At 39.1% G+C, this 20,790-nt stretch overlaps 3 protein-coding genes across 3 annotated transcripts; 2 read left to right on the top strand and 1 right to left on the bottom strand.

The window, feature by feature from the left end:
• The first annotated feature begins 1,140 nt into the window (after positions 1–1,140).
• Positions 1,141–6,969, top strand: LOC114517379 (E3 ubiquitin-protein ligase TRIM71-like). Its single transcript, XM_028537073.1, has one exon. It carries the CDS (start codon positions 1,317–1,319, stop codon positions 3,618–3,620), a length of 2,304 nt encoding a protein of 767 aa, XP_028392874.1. The 5' UTR covers positions 1,141–1,316; the 3' UTR covers positions 3,621–6,969.
• A 19-nt stretch (positions 6,970–6,988) lies between these two features.
• On the bottom strand, positions 6,989–10,453 carry LOC114517387 (malonyl-CoA-acyl carrier protein transacylase, mitochondrial-like). Its single transcript, XM_028537087.1, has 5 exons — positions 9,907–10,453; positions 9,674–9,765; positions 8,827–9,059; positions 8,424–8,599; positions 6,989–8,349 (listed from the first exon to the last, which is right to left on the bottom strand). Exons 1-5 carry the CDS (start codon positions 10,272–10,274, stop codon positions 8,175–8,177), a joined length of 1,044 nt encoding a protein of 347 aa, XP_028392888.1. The 5' UTR covers positions 10,275–10,453; the 3' UTR covers positions 6,989–8,174.
• Positions 10,454–10,487: 34 nt separating this feature from the next.
• Positions 10,488–20,727, top strand: LOC114517376 (ankyrin repeat domain-containing protein 27-like). The gene is made up of 33 exons (XM_028537071.1): positions 10,488–10,845; positions 10,976–11,095; positions 11,581–11,640; positions 11,769–11,859; positions 12,143–12,214; positions 12,503–12,597; positions 12,675–12,734; positions 12,838–12,891; positions 13,162–13,227; positions 13,307–13,383; positions 13,474–13,519; positions 13,594–13,681; positions 14,229–14,307; positions 14,399–14,461; positions 14,571–14,658; positions 14,958–15,071; positions 15,225–15,340; positions 15,435–15,517; positions 15,860–15,975; positions 16,126–16,218; positions 16,414–16,522; positions 16,636–16,730; positions 16,964–17,029; positions 17,145–17,210; positions 17,657–17,701; positions 17,805–17,945; positions 18,453–18,653; positions 18,990–19,109; positions 19,179–19,337; positions 19,451–19,505; positions 19,589–20,000; positions 20,137–20,209; positions 20,362–20,727. The coding sequence occupies exons 1-33, from the start codon at positions 10,741–10,743 to the stop codon at positions 20,551–20,553; spliced, it is 3,420 nt and encodes a 1,139-aa protein (XP_028392872.1). The 5' UTR covers positions 10,488–10,740; the 3' UTR covers positions 20,554–20,727.
• The last annotated feature ends 63 nt before the right edge of the window (positions 20,728–20,790 follow it).

Here is a 20,790-nt window from a genome sequence, read left to right as displayed (position 1 = left end):
CGCCACTTTCAACATGAGTTTGCACGAGACCCTTTGAAATTTGCCGATTGATAATCCGGGCCGGAAATGCCTTAGATGCATGTTTAAATGAAAATGCCTTGTATTTTCTCAATAAAATCACCAGCATGACAAATGCCCCAATAATTTCGAACATAATCATTGTAGCGTTTGCATGCGTTCGAACTTTGAGCAAATTTGTTGTAGCTTTTTGGTGTTTTCCACATAAGAGATAGTCATACTCAACCGCCAAATCCCTAGCAAAGGGCCTTTGATACATGGCTTTGATACGTTCAAAGTGCGACTCTTTAGCAGAAAATCATATGCCAGAATTTAAGCAAGATTTTGCCTTAAAGAATCTGATTTCAAGGACCACTGTCCCCGTCATTTTGCAACTTAATCTTTCGGTTATTTACAGTCCTGGTCTGTTGCGAACGAAAACAGCGGGGTTAATGTTATTTAGTGTGCAGAAATTGATGCTTATCCACTCTATTACGCTGGGTGTTTGCGTGAAGCGTTTAACTTTAGGAGAATCACTTCCAAAATCGAAATAAACTTAATGCTTCTTTTGTTGAACTAATAAATCACATGTGTATGTTCATTTCACTACTGAAATCAACAACTTACAGTGATGTTGTGCTTACAAACTCTCGGCAGATCTCCTTTCATGCTAATAAATGTTTACCTGAAAAGCAAACTTAGTATATTAATGAAAAAAAAATGAGGAAAATATGAAATAAATAATAGCCCAGCTGATTGTGTTGTATGAATTTAATATTGTTAGTTAGTTGAAAGCGAAATCTCCAAACTCAGGCTCCCGTGGACCTAAGCCTTTCCGACTTTGCGGAAAATATCTGAAGCAAGCTTGTTTCACTGCGGTCACTTCGTGAGTGACGATGAACATTACTTTAGCAGCCAAGCTGTGTTACACAAATCATTCACAAACACAAACAATTAAAAACACCTTTTAGAACACAACAGATTGTCAGCAAATAGCAAGCTTCTAAAATCGATCGGTGGATTATGTGTGCTCGAGATTTGTGTCAATATCCCGAGTGCGTTGCAAGACACTGTTGTTTTCTACATGTTGACAACGCAGAGCTAAAAGCTCCAAATGAATTTGTGTAATTTGTTTGTTGGCAGTTTTCCATACCGCCCATGACGGGCTGCTATTGGCGCGTATCACTCGAATAAACAATGGAATTTTAAACCGGAAAATACGAGTACCTTTGTAGATAGACTGAGCATGACAGTGCATGAACACAGAAGTCATCCCCAATGGTACATTATAAAAAGTCATTATCGGTACGCTTTTGTCAATGAGATTTTGGTATAATGACATGGCATTTGCTTCAGATCGATCGGCTTCACAGCCCTTATGCCCTGGCTGTGGGAAACAGTTTGAAAATCCAAAGATCCTACCGTGTTTACACACGTTTTGCCGTAGGTGTCTCATGGATGCCGTGGATAGAGACCCGAATGGCTCGCTTGCTTGTCCGAGTTGCTACAGACATGTGCCGCTAAACGAAAACGGTGTCGACGGTTTGAGAGCTAACATGTTTATTGAGAATATCTTAGGTATCATTTCGCCACAACACGAACAAGAAACGTCTGAGAGGGGCACGAATCCGACAGCACGTTCAAGTCTCGCCAATCGCATTTGTAGTAACTGTGAAGAAGGGCTGTGTGTAACATCACATTGCCAAGTTTGTAACGAATTATTGTGTGCCAATTGCACAAGAGCCCATCAACGAGTACGATTGACTAAAGACCACGAAATCGTGCCTTTAGCTGACCGGGAATTGTCCACTCAAGAAGCGAGCTTTCGTCAATCTCGTACAGAATATTGTGCAACACATGAATCCGAAGTGCTTATTCTATACTGTGATACTTGTTTTGCGCCCGTTTGCCGTGAATGTACTATCAAACAGCACCGGGATCATAGCTTTATTTATCTACAAGATGCCGTAGCGAATAATGCAAGCTCTTTGCGAAAACTTGTAGCCGAGGCGAAGCGAGAAAGTGGTGTTATTGACGAATGCATCGTGGCTTCACGTGCTATGAGCGAACGTGTACAAGTCCGAGCACAGAGTGTCTCTTCAGAAATTCGTACAACCATAAGACGGCACATGTCTGCTTTGGAAGAAAGAGAAAGAGAGTTGCTTCGTCGTGTTGAGAAAATTGGACAAGTCAAAGGTAAAACATTGCATGTGCAGATAGACGAACTTAAGTCGAGTGTAGCTAGTCTGACGCTCGCTTGCGACTCAGCACAAGAAGCACTCGACACCGAAAAGGACGAAGGCATTCGGGCAGCAAAAGCGGCCTTGTCTGAGTGTTTAAACGAGCTACGAATGAAGCGAAGTCTAATGAATGTCCACGAAGACGATACGATTGTTTTTACACCCCCTGATCTAGCGTTACAGACGGCCATCAGATCGCTTGGTATTGTAAGTAGCAATGCATGTGCTTCTTTTAGCATAGCCCAGGGTAGTGGCCAAAAGCGGGCAATTCGTGGTAAATCTGCTATGTTTATTGTTCAAACTAAAGACCACCATGGCGAGAATCGTTGTACGGGTGGTGATACTCCACATGTCGTTATACAAACCCCGGACGGGCTGTTTTTACGAGGCGAAGTTTTTGACCGACAGAATGGGACTTATGCTGTTACGTATAGACCCCAAGTCGAAGGACTCCATCTCGTATCCGTAACAATTCGCGGACAGCAAATAAGGGATTCTCCTTTTCGCGTGAACGTTAAGAAGGGGAGAAACTACCAAAATATCGGTGTTCCTATCTGTTGTTTCGGTTCAGAAGGTGAAGGAGACGGGCAGTTGTGTCGACCTTGGGGCGTTTGTTGTACAAAAGATGGTAACATCGTCGTAGCCGATCGCAGTAACAACCGCATTCAGGTCTTCGACCGTCAAGGGAATTTTATTTACAAGTTCGGATCTGCCGGTTCTCGAAATGGTCAGTTTGACAGGCCTGCTGGGGTGACGTGTGACTTGCAAGGCCGTGTTATAGTCGCAGATAAGGACAACCATCGTGTACAATTGTTTGAGATCAATGGTACATTCGTACTCAAGTTTGGTGAGAAGGGAAGCAAGAATGGACAGTTTAACTATCCCTGGGATGTTGCTGTGAACACAGAAGGGCAGATTTTGGTCTCGGACACGCGAAATCACCGTGTTCAGCTTTTCAGCGCAGACGGCACTTTCGTAAACAAGTATGGTTTCGAGGGTGGGCTATGGAAGCACTTCGACTCGCCGCGTGGCGTCACATTCAATCACGAAGGCCACATGGTTGTTACTGATTTCAACAATCACAGGCTACTTGTGATCAGCTCCGACTTCCAAACGGCACGATTTTTGGGCATAGAAGGCACCAACAACGGGCACTTCTTACGGCCACAAGGAGTCGCTATCGACGAGGAAGGAAATATAATCGTTGCCGACTCGAGGAACCATCGCATTCAAGTCTTTCAAGCGAATGGTACCTTTTGCTGCAAGTTTGGTGCCCCTGGATGCAGCCCCGGGCAACTGGATCGTCCTTCAGGTATATGTGTTACACCAGATGGACTTATAGTTGTGGTAGATTTTGGAAATAATCGCATTCAAATATTCTAAGTAGTTCAGTCAGCGAGCATAGTTCCTTCTGAGTGCATGCAATGCGGCATGAAATTCCACGCTAATTTGGCTCGTTAAAAGCGGCAATTTTTCCATGCACTTGCATTACAGAAACTCTTTTTATTTTCCATTACTAACAAGCGAATTTGTTTGCAGTTTTTTGTGTTTTTTCGGGCTGTGAAACGGAACGAAGTTGTAAGTTATTTTCATTGCAGTCATTAGGGATACAAAAATGTCACAATTTAGCTACAAAAGCATTCTAAAACTTTTGCATATGTCGTAAAAATGTTTTCGCAAACAAATAATTTGGAAAGTATACAAGAGTTTCTGTATTGTAAAGAGCAATATTTAATGTTCAAACCACTGTTGGACATAATTGATCATTTTCAGCCCCATTTATTCGGGAGATTTAGCCAAAATTCGACTGCTTTTGTTTGACTTTCAATAAATCGGAAATTCTGGTTTATAGTGTTCTGGATTATTAGTGTTGTTTCCCCAAGAAACGACCAAAGCAATTGTGTTTTGTATTTTCACTAGTCGGGCATGTTGCCTAATGGTTTACAAATTGCATAGTTTTACGTTATAAAATATTGTGAATGAATTCATTCGGTATTTTATCTATTTCGTTAAAAATGGGATTCTTATCTCTGCTTTAGGGCGAAGATACAAAAAGTTGATTCAAAATTCAGTGTTTATGCTTTATTCATATGGCACGATTTTTGCATGAGAAAAAACCCTGATTATGCCACGAGGCAGTGCTTTTATCTTCGTCTTGCAATTTGCGATATCAGTTCAGTGAATATTGGTTATTTTTCAACAATGAGCGTAATCAATGTCGTGCGTGTTTCTCTTTGAAATTTTCTGTTAGGCAAGCGATGTTCTTGCTACATTTAGCTAGCTTCACTCTATTGCAGGGATGAGAATCTAGGTTGTAATTAATCTCAATGGCAAAGCCGAAGGGCAACAAGCCCTAACATTAAAATTCCAGTTTGTTTTCAAATTGAAAGCCCTCACACAAAGCATCGAATAGTTATAGATTAGTAACGTAGCCGTAGGTATAGCAGAAATAGATTAACAAAGTACGTATTTCTGCATTTAAAAAAGCCACAACTTCTTTCATGTAAAGGTTCAAAACTTCATTCCAAAATTTAGATATAGAACTTTATCAATTTGCACACTTATTCGCGGATGCATTGACGTTTGATGGTTTTATTAAAATCAAAGTGATTTTAATTCTCATGGAACGACAGTACATCCCATTTCAGTAGTGTATGCATTTGTAGTTATCTTGAAACATACGCAAAAATGTAGGTTTTTGTTGCCGCGAGATATTATGGTCGTATCGTTGAGATTCCGGCATATTTCATTTCAAGGTAGCTAAATACAGCATTGCATTTTTACCGTCTAGTTTGACATGCCTACGTTAGATTATAGAAGTAGATTTATAAATATGAAAAGTATTACTTGTCCAAGATGTTAATACTTTGATATTTGTTTAATATTTGTTTATACGCAAGCAAAAACGCGTCGAAGATGCAGTAATATTCTTTATTAGTTAGAAAAAAAACTGTTTCAAACATTATTATTGGCATTGAAGTCGAGCCCAACTGCGAAGCAGAATCGAGAGAGTGCTTGTAAGGAAATTAGTTTATGATAACATTGTTATTTGGGGCGAATGATTGAAATTAGTTAACACATTTTGTAATTAGGATATATAGATTTTTCGTTTATATTATACTGAAGAGAATCGCTTTAAAGCAGCATTTCTGTTTTAATACCTTGTGCGGCCGGCATAGATCAATTTGAAAAGTTCTACATTTATTAGCATATTTACAATCAAAATGTAGCGACATTTTATGCCATTTGGAACGCAGAGAAAACTAAAGCCCATGTTGTTGCAGTTTATTTGTATCAATATTTCAACTTCAAAACGTACGCAAGAATTTCAATAATTTGCATGCTCATATGCTTAAAATGTTAAGTTTTTGTAATTGCCCATGGCTATGATTTCATTTTTTTATCATGGACGCAGATATTAAAAATCTAGGTCATTAAAACTTAATTGAATATTCGCTCGAGTCAGTGAATGAGATAAAGCATACCCGTTTAAAATTGCAATGAAAATAGATCTTGCATTGTGTTGAGGTGTGAAAGTTTCAAAGTTCATATCCGAGTTTGTTCATGCATGCGAACTAAAAACGTGCAACACAATACCTTAACACATGGTTCTTAAAAAAATTCAAAGTAAAGATATCAAAAAAATGTAGTAATACTATGAGAATGTAGAACATTTAGTAAGATCTAGAAATGCGAGAAAGATAAGAGCTTGTTTATTATATATTTAGCTTATAAGTGTGAATGTTTCAAACTTTTACAAAACTTTTACTAATCACTATTCAAATAAAGCAGTTATGTAAACAGAAAAAATGCATCTATCTCTTCGCCTAAGGGCCCGATCTATCCTGTCAAAATTACTCTGTTTACAGTTGAAATTTTGCCAAGGACAAAATCATTCTTGCGTTTAGGAATTTCCTAACAGTGAGCTCAGATATTGGTTTTACAAATTCTTTTAAGACTTCTTAAGTTTGTTAAACCCTTGTGATAACATATAAAGAGTAAAAATATGTTTCAAAATTATCTAAATAGCAGCGTGGCTGCTTCTTCTTTCAATAACTTTCATCAAATGCACTGCAGCAGCTGCTTTTAGCATGCAAAAACTTCTCGGCGTTTCCAGCAAAGACCTTCATACTAACTTCCCTGACGAAGACCCTTTGATCGAAACGTTGAAGGGAGAATATCGCAGGCGAAAATTTCGAAATGAAATGAATCTTGCTTTTTAATTCTAAACGAAAAAACTAGAAAAACAACTACTTCGCTAGAATTTTTATTGCCTTGTTTTCTGTTTTGTTCACGCTTTTGAACCAGGCCATTTGTTTTGATTAAATAAAGCTGTTTAACAGTGGGACGTCACGTTGACGTCATATCATAATGAGATAGATATTGGTTGTTGTATATAGTTTGTCATTGTTGGCGTCAGAATATATTGTTTTGCAACCTTAGGATTTCCTTGGAAAGTTTTACCATGGATAAAGATATTACAACATTCGCCTTTCCTCATTTGGTTATAACAATATAACCAATTCAGTTACCCAAACGTGATAAAAATATAAAATAGGAAAATGCGAAAGATACCAGAAGATAGTTGGCTTTTCTAGCTTTTTTTGTTTAAAATAATAAACGGTTCATTTGCGGTGATCTCGGGTGGTTTTGGGCGGAAACTCACAAACAGAAATGCAAAGCTTATGAGCGATTTCTTCAGATATTTTTATATTATAGTACGTTTAGGAAATTAAAGTTATTTGTTATATAATTAATAAAAATTGCAAGGCATTGTAAGTCAAACTTAATATTCTTTAAACAGAGAGCACTGATTAAAACCAATGTAAATCCTTGTCATGCGAAATCATTTTTTTTGGATAAATGAATTATATAGTTCCTACGGCCACGGGAGGCATACTTCTCTGTTGGGGTTTTTCGCGTGCAGAACTGAATGCCATAATTTCCATTCACTTGGGATTAATTTGAAGTTGAAACGTCCGCTCATCTTTCTTATCCGCCGGGGATAAACCAGATTAGCTAATCAGTATTTGACGCACTCTTAATTATACACGTGCGTAAGTCTGTCATGCATGTTCCTCGTGTATAGATGTTTCACGTGAGAGGCTTATGCAACATGGAATTACACACAATCGCTATATTTCTGTCACAGAGATTAAAATAGGGCGGAGAGACAACGCATGTGTCTATAGGAGGCGAACGCGCTGAAGAAATAGCCAAATGCATGAGGGTAAGCACGTTGTTGGGAATTCTTCATCGCAGTCGTCTTTCCCGCGCATCATGAATCCATCTTACATACTCACACGTGCGTGACAAACCACAAAAAAAGGGCGTTTTGCCTTCTATTTCGTTGAAGTTCAATGCACATATTCTTTGAATTAGTTCAATTAAGTCGTAGACCCGTTTTACATGTTCAACTGTTGTGCATGCAGTTGTCCTTTCTCCAACGGAAAGATCAGGAAATATTTCCGGATGTTTTTTTTACGTTTCCCCGTCTGTCCTCCCCCGACATAGGAATTCCTCATCGACTCCGCCCCCGCAGCACGAAGGATGCGTGAAAAACATTTCGCAGTAAATCCAGAACTTGTGTCTTGCACGACTAGTTCGTTACAACTGAAACACATGGCAAACTATGAAATCTTGTCGTTGAAACAAAATTGTTCCTTCGCAGGTTTTCCCTTGTTACGAAAACATTGTTCCTGTTTTTCCACCTTGGCCTTTATATATATAATGCATTGGCAGGGAACAGTATTTCATAGTTTGCCAGGCACCCAGCCAGTTTGGCAATTACTTGACGAAATAATTATTCAGTCTGATAAACTTAACTATAGAGGCTTAAAATGGCATGCAATGTTTCCTGGTTTGTGAGGGAAAAACAGCTAGAAAACATTTCACTGACAATCATGTCTTGGGGGCTCTAGTTAGTCAATGTCCAGCTCAAATTTCAATGTTCTTACATTTCCTAACCAGGCTTCTATTTAACTTGGATAAGATTGCCGTGAGCTGTCGACCAGGGCCAATTTCGTAGAAAGTCTGTTCGTATTTTGATCCACAAATGCTCCTCATTATCGCATGCCACTGCACAGGTTCCACCAGCTGTCTTGGAAGTAATCTGAAATAAAATCAGAAGAAAAATGCCGACTAACTTTTCATGCAAATAATAGAAATAACTGAAGCACATCTGACCTCTTAATGTCCTCGACTGATTCGTAGGGTTTCCCAGTAACGTTAGAATAAACTTCAATCTCTGGCAAACGCACGTCCATGGAATCCAAGGCGTCAGACAGAAATGGTTGGGCAAATTTCATCAGCGCTGTATGGAACGCCCCACTTACCGAAAGTTCAATTATCTTCGGTCCATTCTGAAAGAAAAATGGCTAGGGGATTACTAAAACAACTTTCTTACGAACCATTAAACTATTCTTCCTAGAGGTATGGTAAGTGTTTCCCACTCTCCTCCGCAGGACAGCCTATTACGCAAATATCAAATTTCGCAATAATAGTTATGACCGCCATCTGCCCAAAATTAAGGTGAGCTTTAAAATGTATGGCTTTTGGATGTCGTTTGAAAGAATTCGTCTATGCTTACGGGCAGTTTTAAGAGATAATCGATGGCTTTTCTATCTCCTGCTAATACAAATCCTCGAGGATACAAGTAATTGGCTATTTTTATCGTCACATCTTCTTTCAAAATTTCACGGACTGATTTCAAAAGATCCTCAACTTCTTGTTCATCTACGCCTGTAATCGTTACCATGCCACTTGGGTTCTCATCCGAAGCTCTTTGCATTGCCTTCGCTCTGATGTCGACCAATCTTACGCCTAAAAGGCATTTCAGTTAAAATATTTTGTATTAACCGCTGTCATCATTCACTATCGTGAAAAAGATTATCATAATCAGCCATTATCACGGTAAGAAAATAATCCTACTAATTATCTTCGTTGGAGTTGTCATGTCTGATTTTTTTGGGAAGACTTTTTTGAAAGTTTTTTTTTATGAAGCAATCGCACAGATTTTGAATGACTGGTTTAGGCTAGCTCTGAAATTCCACTCCTGATGACGTCAATAGTCTGGTTTCGGATATCCGTCGCATCTGCGGTCGCATTTAGTCGTAAATGTGTCGTAAATTCACGTCACGGTTACGACCAGATTACCGAACAAAGTCAACCAACTACGTGTAAATGTCCTTTTTGACGTGCAGTGTTACAGTATGCAATTTCCCTTGCAACTTGCAATGCAATTCTACTCCTGAGGCATCTAAAGTTGACAAATACGAACATTTCTTATGATCTCCTTACGTTTTCTTAGCATTTCGAACACTCTTTAAAAATTTGACATCCCTCAAAATTATAATTGCATTGCAAGTTGCAAGAAAATTGCATAGGCTAAAGTCGTCAAAGGTTGGCGATTAATTTTCAGCAAGCATCGTTATTACCATCTTCAAATGTCAAGGCTTTGCTCAGAACCAGTGATGCGAATTCTCCAACACTAAATCCAGCTGTAACAATGCTCTCTTTTTCTAACTGACTAAAAATGAAAAGAAAAACTAGTACTCTTTATGAGTGCCCCAGGCAGTGAGTGGTCACAATAGTATATCCAACCAATTACTTAGCTAAAGGAACTTAATTCATCCCTGACTGAAAAAGGCCATATTCCTAGCCTATATACCCTATATTCTGTATCTCCTTGTATTTTTCCAGAGCTGCTAGACTAGCCACAAACACAGCTGGTTGACAATGCACTGTTCTGTCAAGTTCAGCCTTGGGCCCATTCAGGCATATTCCCAACAAATCGTAACCCAAGATCTCGTTCGCAATCTCAAACAATCGTTTTCCTGAAGGCAGCTTTGTGAGGTGAGGAATCATTCCAACATATTGGCTTCCCTGACCAGGGAATAAAATAACATCCCTTGGTTTTGGTTTCGGCTGGACGCAGAATAATCGACACAGCTGATGTTGTGTTTTACGGGTGATGATGTTTGATGTTACAAAGGCCCTGGTAATGGCACCAACACTTTTAAACATGACTGTCGACATGTTGACATCGAGATTTTAATGGAGTAGAATATTGATATTCTTCCTGAAAGCAGTGTCTTTGCCAAGGGGTAGCTTCTCTTCGCTAGAGAGGCATGCGACGGAGGGCAAATCGCCAAATACCAAGGGGAGGGGGGAGTTGTATCTACTGTATTTGACATGGGGATTACATCACAAAACAACATCGCTCAGGATTCCAAGAAGCCATGTTTGTTTTGAAGTAATATAATGCTTCGTAAACAAAAATCTCTACAAAAATCTAGGCACTTTATTTTAATATGTCAACAACCTGGGTGCTAAGTAAAAAATATCTTCAACTTTATAAAAGAGCTGAATTTTTGTTATTCAAAGTTGTTTGATATGACCCTCAAGGGAGGCTGCAATCGGATCGACGTAAAATGTCATGAGATTTCAGACTTTTCCGCATCAAATCTCGTGACTTTGACAATTTGCAAGGACTAGATTCTTCATGGCGGCTGGTTACGATGAGAATGTCCTGGATAATCCATTCTTTAAGGCTTTAAAAGGAAAATATAAGCATATATACGAAAGTTCTTCAGCAAAGCGTTACACTGTATGTGATTGTCAGCGATTTAATTTCACCATTGCGGTTACTTCTTCATTTGTGATCCTTTTTTATCAAACTGCACGTGAGCTGTCGCGACAATATCTCATTTCAATAATGTTTTGTTGATGCTTTTCAGATATGCGTTCCAAGATATGGTTCCTTGGGTAGACCTGCACCCAGTTTGCAAGATATTGAAAATCATATCCTAGTTCCTCAACCTGGCACTGAGAAATCTTTCTCAACTCTCAACAATAGGGTATCTTTGATTGATTATTTATATTCCTGTACTATTCCTGTAATTTGATGGGGGATTACTAATGTTTAGCAGCTGTATGATCCCCCTAGTTAGGAATGCAAGACTTTCTCTTGCGGTACTCTGGTATCAAACAGCAACCATTAGCAGATTGTTAGGCAAAAATATAGAAAAATGGTAAATGACCCTGCCTCTCGGATATTTTGGAGACAGGAATAATTGGTCTGCTCATTGCCTGTACAAATGTTTGTGCAATTGGGATGCATAAAACTATGGATTACATCTTAGATTTCTGGACAATTGCAAGACCTATCTGAAATTATTATATCCACATTTGTCTATTGTTAGACAGACTAAAACAATTAGTCAATTGTGCTGTGTAAGAATAACCTAATACTACTCCAGACAAGAAAACTTGTAGTTCCATTCTGTTTTGCTTGTCCAATTGATGCTCAAATATCAAATGATTTCACAAAATTGTGTTTCAGGAGGTTATTGTTGATGGACATTTGCTGCGGACTTCGTCTGGTTTCCATGATGTCCGACAGGTAACCCTGTGATAATGTTTTCAACCTTCGTTGAACTGTTTTCTAATTTTAAAATGTTTGAACACTAAGCAGTTATTTTTGAACAGGAAAATATCTTAGCAATATCACCAAGGTGTTTCTACTTACAGGTTGAAATTCTATTTGAAGAGACATTTTTCAATGCGAACAAAGAGAGTTTCAGTATTCTTTGCATTGAACGACCACTTGAAGGAGGAAACGGTGATTGCAAATTTTCATCATAGCACTATAGATATATTTCCATAGTTACATGTTTTATGTCTTTATATAATAGTTGCCTCAAATCTGCCCGAAAACATGTACCTAATACTTTTACAGAGAAGATTGCCTGAACCCCAGTTCCTTTCCACTGATCTATTCAGATGTAGATTTTGGCCTTATAAATCTGATCCACATAGTTTGCATCTATTAATAATAAGACTCCTTCACTAACAGACATGCCAACACTTTAGAAAACCAACAGTACACTATATTTGTGTTTCAGCAATAAGCACTAATGCTCTTGGGCCTTTGGAATCCATCCATGATTGTATTGAATTTTTATGGCCACCTTACGGTAAGTCTAACCAGACGTTTGCATTTTGAAGGATTTGAGATATTTCAATTCTATCATTCATACGTACCACAGAATACCAGCACCAAACAGAAAGACAACTCAATTTGTCACTCAGCAAGTACCATAAATAGAAGCATTTGCCCCCCTGCCAATGTTTAAAATGGTACATTATTTAAATATTGGCAGGAGGTGATTTCTTCTATTTATGGTACTTGCTGAGTAAAGAATCATGACGAATCACACTCATGATAAAAATTCTGTATTCATACTGTAAATCATCCTCTTAAGGTGGCCCTTATACATCAAAGCAACAAATAGATCGTTCGTTGGACTCCTTTCTAGCCTCTTGGAATGTGGAATACGCCCTTCTAGGATCATTAATGGTGAGTGCAGCTTCACATTGTATTTTCTAATATTCTGCAAAAACTAAAATTTCACATTCTGGTCCTTTTCTTGACAGGGGAGTGTTATATCAGTCCTGAACAGGTTTTTTCCAATGTTAATGAAAGAATCACACTTGGTAATGTGAATATTTTGGTTAGGATATGTTGTGTTCTTTTGTAAAGCAAAAGTATATATTGAATGGTTTTGATGTCAGGTAATATTGCTTGTAATCTTTGCAGAAAAAGACTGCTAAAAGCGGGAATTTCACAGAGACGACCAAACTTGCTCTGGAGGTATGCCATCCTGCCAGTGGCGTAGCCAGCCTGACGATTTAGTCATGCTATGCAAATTTTACGTCATTATCATTACTCATTTCTTTACAAATTTATTGTTTTCACAGTCAATGAATACCAAAATATTAGCATAGCATGACTAAATTGTCAGGGTGGCTACGCCACTGCATCCTGCTCATTTGTGCATTTGTACAAGTGTTTTTGTACCAGGAACAAACTTGGAATATAAGCAAGTTCATGCTGAATATGTATCTAACCATTTCTTTTCAGACTTATGTTATTCATAAACTTCACATCAAACTTTTCCCTGCAGTCTGTTCACTTTCATCTCAGAAGGTAATCATTTCCTTTCTTCCAAAGCATGGCCACATTCTAGCTGTACATTGTCAACCTAAGAACATGTGAATGATTCTAGGATGCAGCGTTCAACAAAGTTGTTCGCAACCTATCGGATATCCAGCTTAAAGATCTTGGTATCAAACCCTCCTTAAGGTAATTCCCTTTTTACAATTGCATCCTCGAGTGGCCATTGCAATCTGTGTGTATATTCATGGATATATGTGGATATATTTTACTTCTTAGGCAAAACATACCATCTGGCAGAAGAACACTCTCCCTTCTAAACAACGTAAGATCCATTTTTCAAATACTACTTTTGAGTAGCGATTCATCAATTTGTTCAAATGCCTCTAAATTTTTTAGTATACATCTCCATTGGAGAAATTCAACTGTCTAAAGAAAACTATTGTTGCAGTCACAATGTTAAAAGAAGGAAAAAGTCAGGCTCAAGGTAAAGTTATGGAAGAAAACGACTTATAGTGTATAATTCTAGTTAGCCATTCAGTTTCATATTGCGCTCTGTGGCATACGCATGCTAATTGAGTATACTTGATTTAAGTTTAAACGAAGATGTTCAAAGGTCAGTTGTATAAAAGACTAGTTAACTTTTAACTGTAGTTAAGGACAGAATTGGCCACTCTGAGTTGTGTATTTCTGAGTTAACTAGGATTTAACTGTATGCAAAATATAGTTAAAGAGTTTTATACAACCGGTCCCTGGTCATTTAATCAGGGCCGAAACTAGAACGATAATTGGGGGGGTGTTTATTCATATATTCAGTTCTGCCCGACGGATTTCCATTGTGAGCTTTTGCACTTACAAAAGAAATCCGCAAGGCAGAACTGAATATATGAATAAACACCCCCCCAATTATCGTTCTAGTTTCGGCCCTGCATTTAATAGTATAAAAATGGGCGCGTCGCAGACCGAAAAACACAAACTGGACAAATCTTTTCGGTGTGTTATCCAAATTTAGTGTACGTTCTTTCGAAATTTAGGCAAAGTTTTGGCAGTTACGGCGGATGATCTTCTTCCAATCTTAGAGTGTCTTGTAATAAAATCAGATGTACCAAATTGGTGAGAAAGTAGTCAAGATCAATGATTGAGCGTGATTTGTGATAGTGAATTATTACCCCGTTCCACCAACTTTGTATATTTATGTTTACAGGATGGCTAACCTGACCTACCTACATAACTTTCGATTTTCCAACAAAACTTACGATGAATTCAGGTAGTCTAGTGGTGGCTCTATAATGTACACTTAGGTACACTTACGTACACTTACCCTTATGTACCATAATACACACTTGGAGTTCTGAATCAAAATATTTTTCTCCAAGGTTTTATATGTCTTCATTCGAAGCGGCTGTTGAGTACATAAAGAACTCCTACCTTCACGATAGGAGATTAGACGTCTCACTAAAACCGGTAATACTACGTATGTAATGCAAGACGATTTCCACATAAGAATAGGGACCTAAGAGGCCTCAGATTTCGCATGTTTCGTCTTGACACGAAATCTACTTCATAATTATTTAAACCAATATTGTGCAGGATATACAATACATCATATTTTCGGAAATATAACAATTCAGTGCCCAGTTGTATAAAAAACTAGTGGACTTTTAACTGTAGTTAAGGATAGAATTGGCCAATCAGAGTCGTGTATTTCTGAGTTAACTAGGATTTATTCGTGACTCCTCTCTTTAAATACTGTGGTCTTGTAGAAGTTCTTGGAATCCTCAGACACTTCTTCTACTTTCCGAGAAATGTTGGCTCGAGGGAGTTCACGTGAAGATAAGCCCAGTGATGGACCGTCGCCACTAGAAGTATTTTTTCAGGTAAACCGTGGTTATTCCCCCGGGGGGGAGGGGGTATCCACGCTGTCATCATTGTCTGTTAGAGAAAAGACATGATTTTCAGTTGAGAGTCGACTTGCTCTGCCACATTCTCTCCCCCCGGGTATCGTTGAAGAGTTTCTTTGCATCCTGCAGCATGTCACCCACTGTCATGATGAAGAAGTGAGGAGAATTTTAAACAGCAGTTCAACGAGAGTCAAGCTTTGTCACCCCCTGTGTTCCTGTGATCAATGTGAAAACGTGTTACTCAGGTAAAAACTAACCAAAGAATCAATGCCATTGCTTTGATAGTAAATTTATCTTTAAAGAATGAAAGATTGAATAATTATTTGGGAATTTCATTAGACACCGCAATGATCCCGAAGCTGTGACGGTTTTCTCCCGGGATGATTTAGGAAGGACAGCTTTACACATTGCCGCAGACTATGGTACGTTCTTGTATCATACTTTTAAGTTCTTTCAACTACTTGACAGTATCTAACCCGAGTTATACAAGTTGAGAATCAATGAAGAAAGTGTCTGATTGTTTGCCCTTTTGCCTGACTGTCTAGTTGTGACGTAATGCCCAGATTGATTATTTATATTCCTGCACTATTCCTGTAATTTGATGGGGGATTACTAATGTTTAGCAGCTGTATGATCCCCCTAGTTAGGAATGCAAGACTTTCTCTTGTGGTACTCTGGTATCAAACAGGAACCATTAGCAGAGCAACCACTAGTTATCTCACTGGGTCCAGTTCATCTTCCCCTAACTGTTCCTTTTATTTCAGGTCATACGAGCTCAATTCATTTACTCGTCCAAAAAGGTTCAGTTGTAAATGCCGCTGATTATCATGGCAACATTCCTCTCCATCTCGCTTGTCAACGTGGGCACCAACAAGCCACGGTATTTTTGTATTTTGATTCATATCACAAGGTATCACCTCACGCCCCACGTCATCACCTACACGGTCTAGCCAAGAATGGGGTGTACACCCCTCTCTTGCATCCCCAAACCCTGGCCGTTCCCTCTCACACGTCCCGTTCTCCTTCCCAGATGCTTCTGCTTCATTACTCTGCTGATATCTTGGCGCAAGATAACGATGGTAACACTCCAATCCACCTGTGTTGTTCAAACGGTCACGAGGAGGTTCGTCAGGCTCTTTCCTATTACTGTTCGTCCGATTTACCCGGCCTGGTTTCCAGTCTTTTGCTGACGGCCGGGTGTTGTATCTGGGCCCTATTATACAAGGCAGGCTTTTTCGTTGCCAGACTCCCTGATTCTAACGTCCAAGTCTGCATGTTAGATCATGACGCTACGATTTCTTTTGCTTGGTGTTTTCAGTGTGCGAAGGCGTTGGTGTATTTTGATTTGCACAACGACGACCTTGACTTGAATGCCGTAAATAAGCATGGTGACACCCCCCTGCATCTGGCTGCAAGATGGGGTTTTGGTAAGTCATTTTGCCGCAGTATAATGAGACGGACTTCGGAAGTAAGGGGGGTGAGTGTCGTTGGGAACTATTCAAGTTCATCCCGGGAAATTCAGATCATTGCCTTTTTTCAGAGAGTATCGTCAAGATGTTGTTAGAGAACGGTGCGCTGAGTGACGTAAGAAACAAACGAAACGAAACTCCAGTTGATTGTGCTTATAATATGCAGGTCAGTCCCTGTGTCCCATGATAATAATATCACTGTACTGAAGCTTGGCCGCCATCAGCTCATTTAATTCATAGCCAGTGGGGTCACTGATCTGATATTACACTGGAATATAGCAACTGGATATTATTCTGTCCAGTGTCCCATCAGATCAGTGTGATGCGATGTGAGATTTAACTATAGTAAGTGTCCCTGTTCTTCCTAAGGCTAAACTAGTAATCTTTTTCGTTTACCAGATCAAAAGTTTACTTGGCATGAATGATACGCCGTACGTCGTCATACCAGACTCAATCGTTCCTGCTGTAAGAACTAAAAATTATTTTCCAAATACAAAGTGATCGTTGGAAACATTCACTGGTGTTTACGTGTACATGTGAATATATGTTTCTATCTTTTATCTCGTGTTTTCTGTTTCAGAGAGTACGGCCTCTTTCCTCGTCTGATATTGACAAATCAAAGAGGATCGATCCAAACCAAAGTCAGGTAGGCGTGTCTGTGAATGCTAATTGTTCCACGGTCAACACCATGGCGGTATAGACTTGATCAAAGTCTCACTCGAATTGGATTTTGAAAGATCTAGTAGATTATAAGATCAGGGTTGGATCCAGTCGCTATTGTGAGATCAGGTGGAATTCCTCGGTCCCAGTTTCACTCTTAACCCCTATTCCGCGAAATACAATTTGACCAAGATTTAGAACAAGACTATATCGTTGCCAAATGTCCAAATTATGTGAAAATGCGATAGATTGTCAGGATATCAATATGAACGTGTTATTGAGGACTCTACTGGATTTCTAAGGTTCGATTCTTTTCAAAGGATCAGATTGCATTTTCAAGCACTGTTCCAGACTGCATACATGTTATGCTTGTAGTGTTTTAAAGGCTTCAAGCTCAGTAATTGTATATTTTCTCCTGATTTTATGATGCAGATTGAAGGATTTTTGAAAACTGTATCAGAAGGGGATATTAGAATGGTATGAATGATGATAAATCTTTCGAGCCTTTGGCAAAATTGACACGGGATGTTGCAGTTGATAGTGGTTTAACTCTTTCTCTTTCCTTGCGTCAATTTCCCAGGTGTTTCACAAGCTTGGTCTGGAAGATGAGTGGGAAGTCGTTGATGAGGATATCGACGATAGTTCTGTTTCACCCAAAGAATCTCTTCCTAATCTCTGCCATCCTCTTTGCCAATGTGATAAATGCAGAAAGTATCAACAGGTAGGGTGCGGTTGAATGGGATCACTCTTGCTGGATGGAGCTCTAGACAACATTCACTATTAAGAGGAGATATTTTTCTATGTCGCGTAATATATGCTCAAAGCCTCAGTTATATCTTTATGCAACAGCACTAAAATTTTCAGCATTAAAATGTTTTGCAAACCTGAAAAGCATCCACAAATTATGTTTACTGTATAATCTCAAAATATTCTGAAAATTATATTTTGTAATAACTCCTTTGTTTCGTGTTTTGCATTCACCAAATACAGTTCAAAACTTAGTTCACAACATAATCTAAAGAATAACGGTAAAATAAATGGATTTTGAGTGGTACGCCGAAAAGATTTTAGGTTTTGAGCGTTTTCCCGCGAAAATACGCGACATAATGAAAAATCTCCTCTTAATTAATAGAGATATACACTTCGGTTGATTCGCTGTATTACTCAATCTGTTGTCGAACGAAGTGAACGTTCAATCATCATCATACCTCGTTTGTTTTCCACATAGGATGTGACTCCGTCGCCTTATCGTAAAGTTGATATCAACAGCCGTGGTTTGGATGGAAAGACCGCTCTGCATATTGCATCCCTGTATGGTTTTGAACAAATCGCGAGCGTTCTACTAAAACACGGAGCACTTGCAAACATTTTAGATTATAATAGAAAGTGTACATCACTCCACTTGGCTTGTCAGTACAATCATCCTAAGGTGTAGTATACTATGCTACTGTACAATACCCCTCAGAGTACTCCCATTCTACTGTACAACATCCCTCAGAATACTTCCATCCTACTGTACAATACCCCTCAGAGTACTTTCATCCTACTGTACAATACCCCTCAGAGTACTTCCATCCTACTGTACAACACCCCTCAGAATACTTCCATCCTACTGTACAACATCCCCCAGAGTACTCCCATCCTACTTTACAATACCCCTCAGAGTACTTCCACTTTACTGTACAATACTCCTCAGAGTTCTACCATCCTACTGTACAACACCCCGTATATCCACAGGATAGTGAACATGTTTGATTTTCCCCAGATTGTTTCCCTCTTGTTACAACATCACGCCGACGTTGATTGTCAGGATGCGCGAGGAAATACTCCGTTACATTATTGCTGTCAAAACGGAAACATCCAACCCGCCACGATCTTGATCAAGGTAATCCCCGTGTGACAAAAGATTTTGTTTGATTGAATAGGAAGAGAATGAGCAGGTTTTTCTTTTTAGAATGGCGCTACGCTGAATCTCGTGAATGAACGCGGGAACAGTCCACTTCATGATGCGGCCAGGTGGAGTTGTGTTGACATCGTGCACTTGTTGATGGAGAATGACGCGCCACTTCATATCCGAAATCTTCAGGGCTTAAAGCCACTACATATGGCTAAGGTAATCCAGGAAGAATGTTTAAATCGATGGTTGGAGTTTTGTCTGTTGATGAGAGATGGTCTGTTGTTTCACTTTTGCGAAGGCCTAACATATGAGATAATTTTTGTCCACAGCATGACGAGATTGTGAAAGTTTTAAATAAACGAACTGCGATGGAAAGACATCACGGTAAATTTTTGAACTTTTTGTTTGTTTTCACTAAGCTAAAAGCGATATATTTCAATATATTTTCTCCTCTTTTCCTTCCACAGGCGAGCAAACTGGTTCAGAACCCAAATGGTTCAAGCCAATGGTTCAAGCCGAAGCAGAAAGTGAAAAAAATCATGACGACACAAGAATCATACCACCGACATCTCTTGGAAACACTGAACCCAATACATACTCAGATCATGTTCGCAACCTCCCGGCATCCGACGATCTCCGATCAAGTCTTGCCGAGCAATCTTCAGAAGAGACCCAGGCTAAATTTTTCGACTACTCATCCTCGCAGCTATTTTCAGCCTCATCTAGTTTGATATCTTCGACATCTCCGCCTATCTCGGGTGTGCCGTTTCCAAGGAAACTCCCCGAGATCACGACCAGGCAAGATGACGTCATTGACCATCGATCTGTGGCGATCGATAGACTGAAACATGTCTTGGAAGGAATAAAATATTTTGACAGGCAAGTTGACAAAATTATATCTGGCAAGTGGCAAGCCAAAAACCTTACCTAAAAGAAACAGTTTCCAGCAGATAAAACTGACAAAGTAGGGTTTACAGTGAATCGTATATATATTTATCCTCGTCTCCTTTTCTAGAGAGGCTGGTTTAAAAAGAACTAAAACAATTGATAGAAGTGAACCTTTGGTTAGTCCTTTGTTGAAGTTGCAGGTGCGTTTGGGATTAATCTTCTTCAAAATGCAGTCCTTCTTCACCTACCTAGTCTATGCCGACAGTGATGTCTTTTTTGCTATGTAATAGAGGCCGTGGTCTTATTTTAGATCTTGCAATTTTCTACACCGTTTTTTCTTTTATTTTTGTAGTTTTCTATTGAACATTTCGATCAGTCACAACTTCGTAAAGTCTCTGAGAGAACTTCCAATAATGATAGGCAAGAAAACTCCACTGTTGATCAAGTAGGCATAAATCGGGAGGGGAGAACTACTTTTCCAAGTGTGCAGGGGGGTGATAATGTAGATAATAGTGATCGTTCGACGAAGCCGGAAAGGGACTAAAAAAGGAGAGGTCGATGCCCAGATGAAGATGAAAAATGATAAAGTAATATAAAGACAATTTGCAAGAAGGGATGGCTCTGCAAAAGCACTATCGACATGCAGACAAAGAGGAAAATTTATATTGAATGTCAGAATCTTTACTTTGGTACATTGCGCACGGTGCTAATTTTGCGTTTCTAAGGCCTAGTAACACTAACACTACCTCCTAAGAATCGTGGACCTGGTATAGTTTTGCGG

Source organism: Dendronephthya gigantea, unplaced genomic scaffold, assembly GCF_004324835.1.
Source record: "Dendronephthya gigantea isolate DGI-Jeju-01 unplaced genomic scaffold, DenGig_1.0 000007F, whole genome shotgun sequence".
Taxonomy (NCBI): domain Eukaryota; kingdom Metazoa; phylum Cnidaria; class Anthozoa; order Malacalcyonacea; family Nephtheidae; genus Dendronephthya; species Dendronephthya gigantea.
Note: the sequence above shows the minus strand (reverse complement) of the source record. Positions and strands in the feature narration are given on the sequence as shown.

Coding starts and splice junctions, on each gene's coding strand:
- LOC114517379 (XM_028537073.1), top strand. CDS start 1,317: ATGAGATTTTGGTATAATGACATGGCATTTGCTTCAGATCGATCGGCT.
- LOC114517387 (XM_028537087.1), bottom strand. CDS start 10,274: ATGTCGACAGTCATGTTTAAAAGTGTTGGTGCCATTACCAGGGCCTTT. Junction 9,766..9,906: donor AAGGAGATACAGAATATAGG/GTATATAGGCTA, acceptor TTTCATTTTTAG/TCAGTTAGAAAAAGAGAGCA. Junction 8,350..8,423: donor TCAGTCGAGGACATTAAGAG/GTCAGATGTGCT, acceptor ATTTTATTTCAG/ATTACTTCCAAGACAGCTGG.
- LOC114517376 (XM_028537071.1), top strand. CDS start 10,741: ATGGCGGCTGGTTACGATGAGAATGTCCTGGATAATCCATTCTTTAAG. Junction 12,215..12,502: donor ATTTTTATGGCCACCTTACG/GTAAGTCTAACC, acceptor CATCCTCTTAAG/GTGGCCCTTATACATCAAAG. Junction 17,030..17,144: donor CAGACTCAATCGTTCCTGCT/GTAAGAACTAAA, acceptor TTTCTGTTTCAG/AGAGTACGGCCTCTTTCCTC.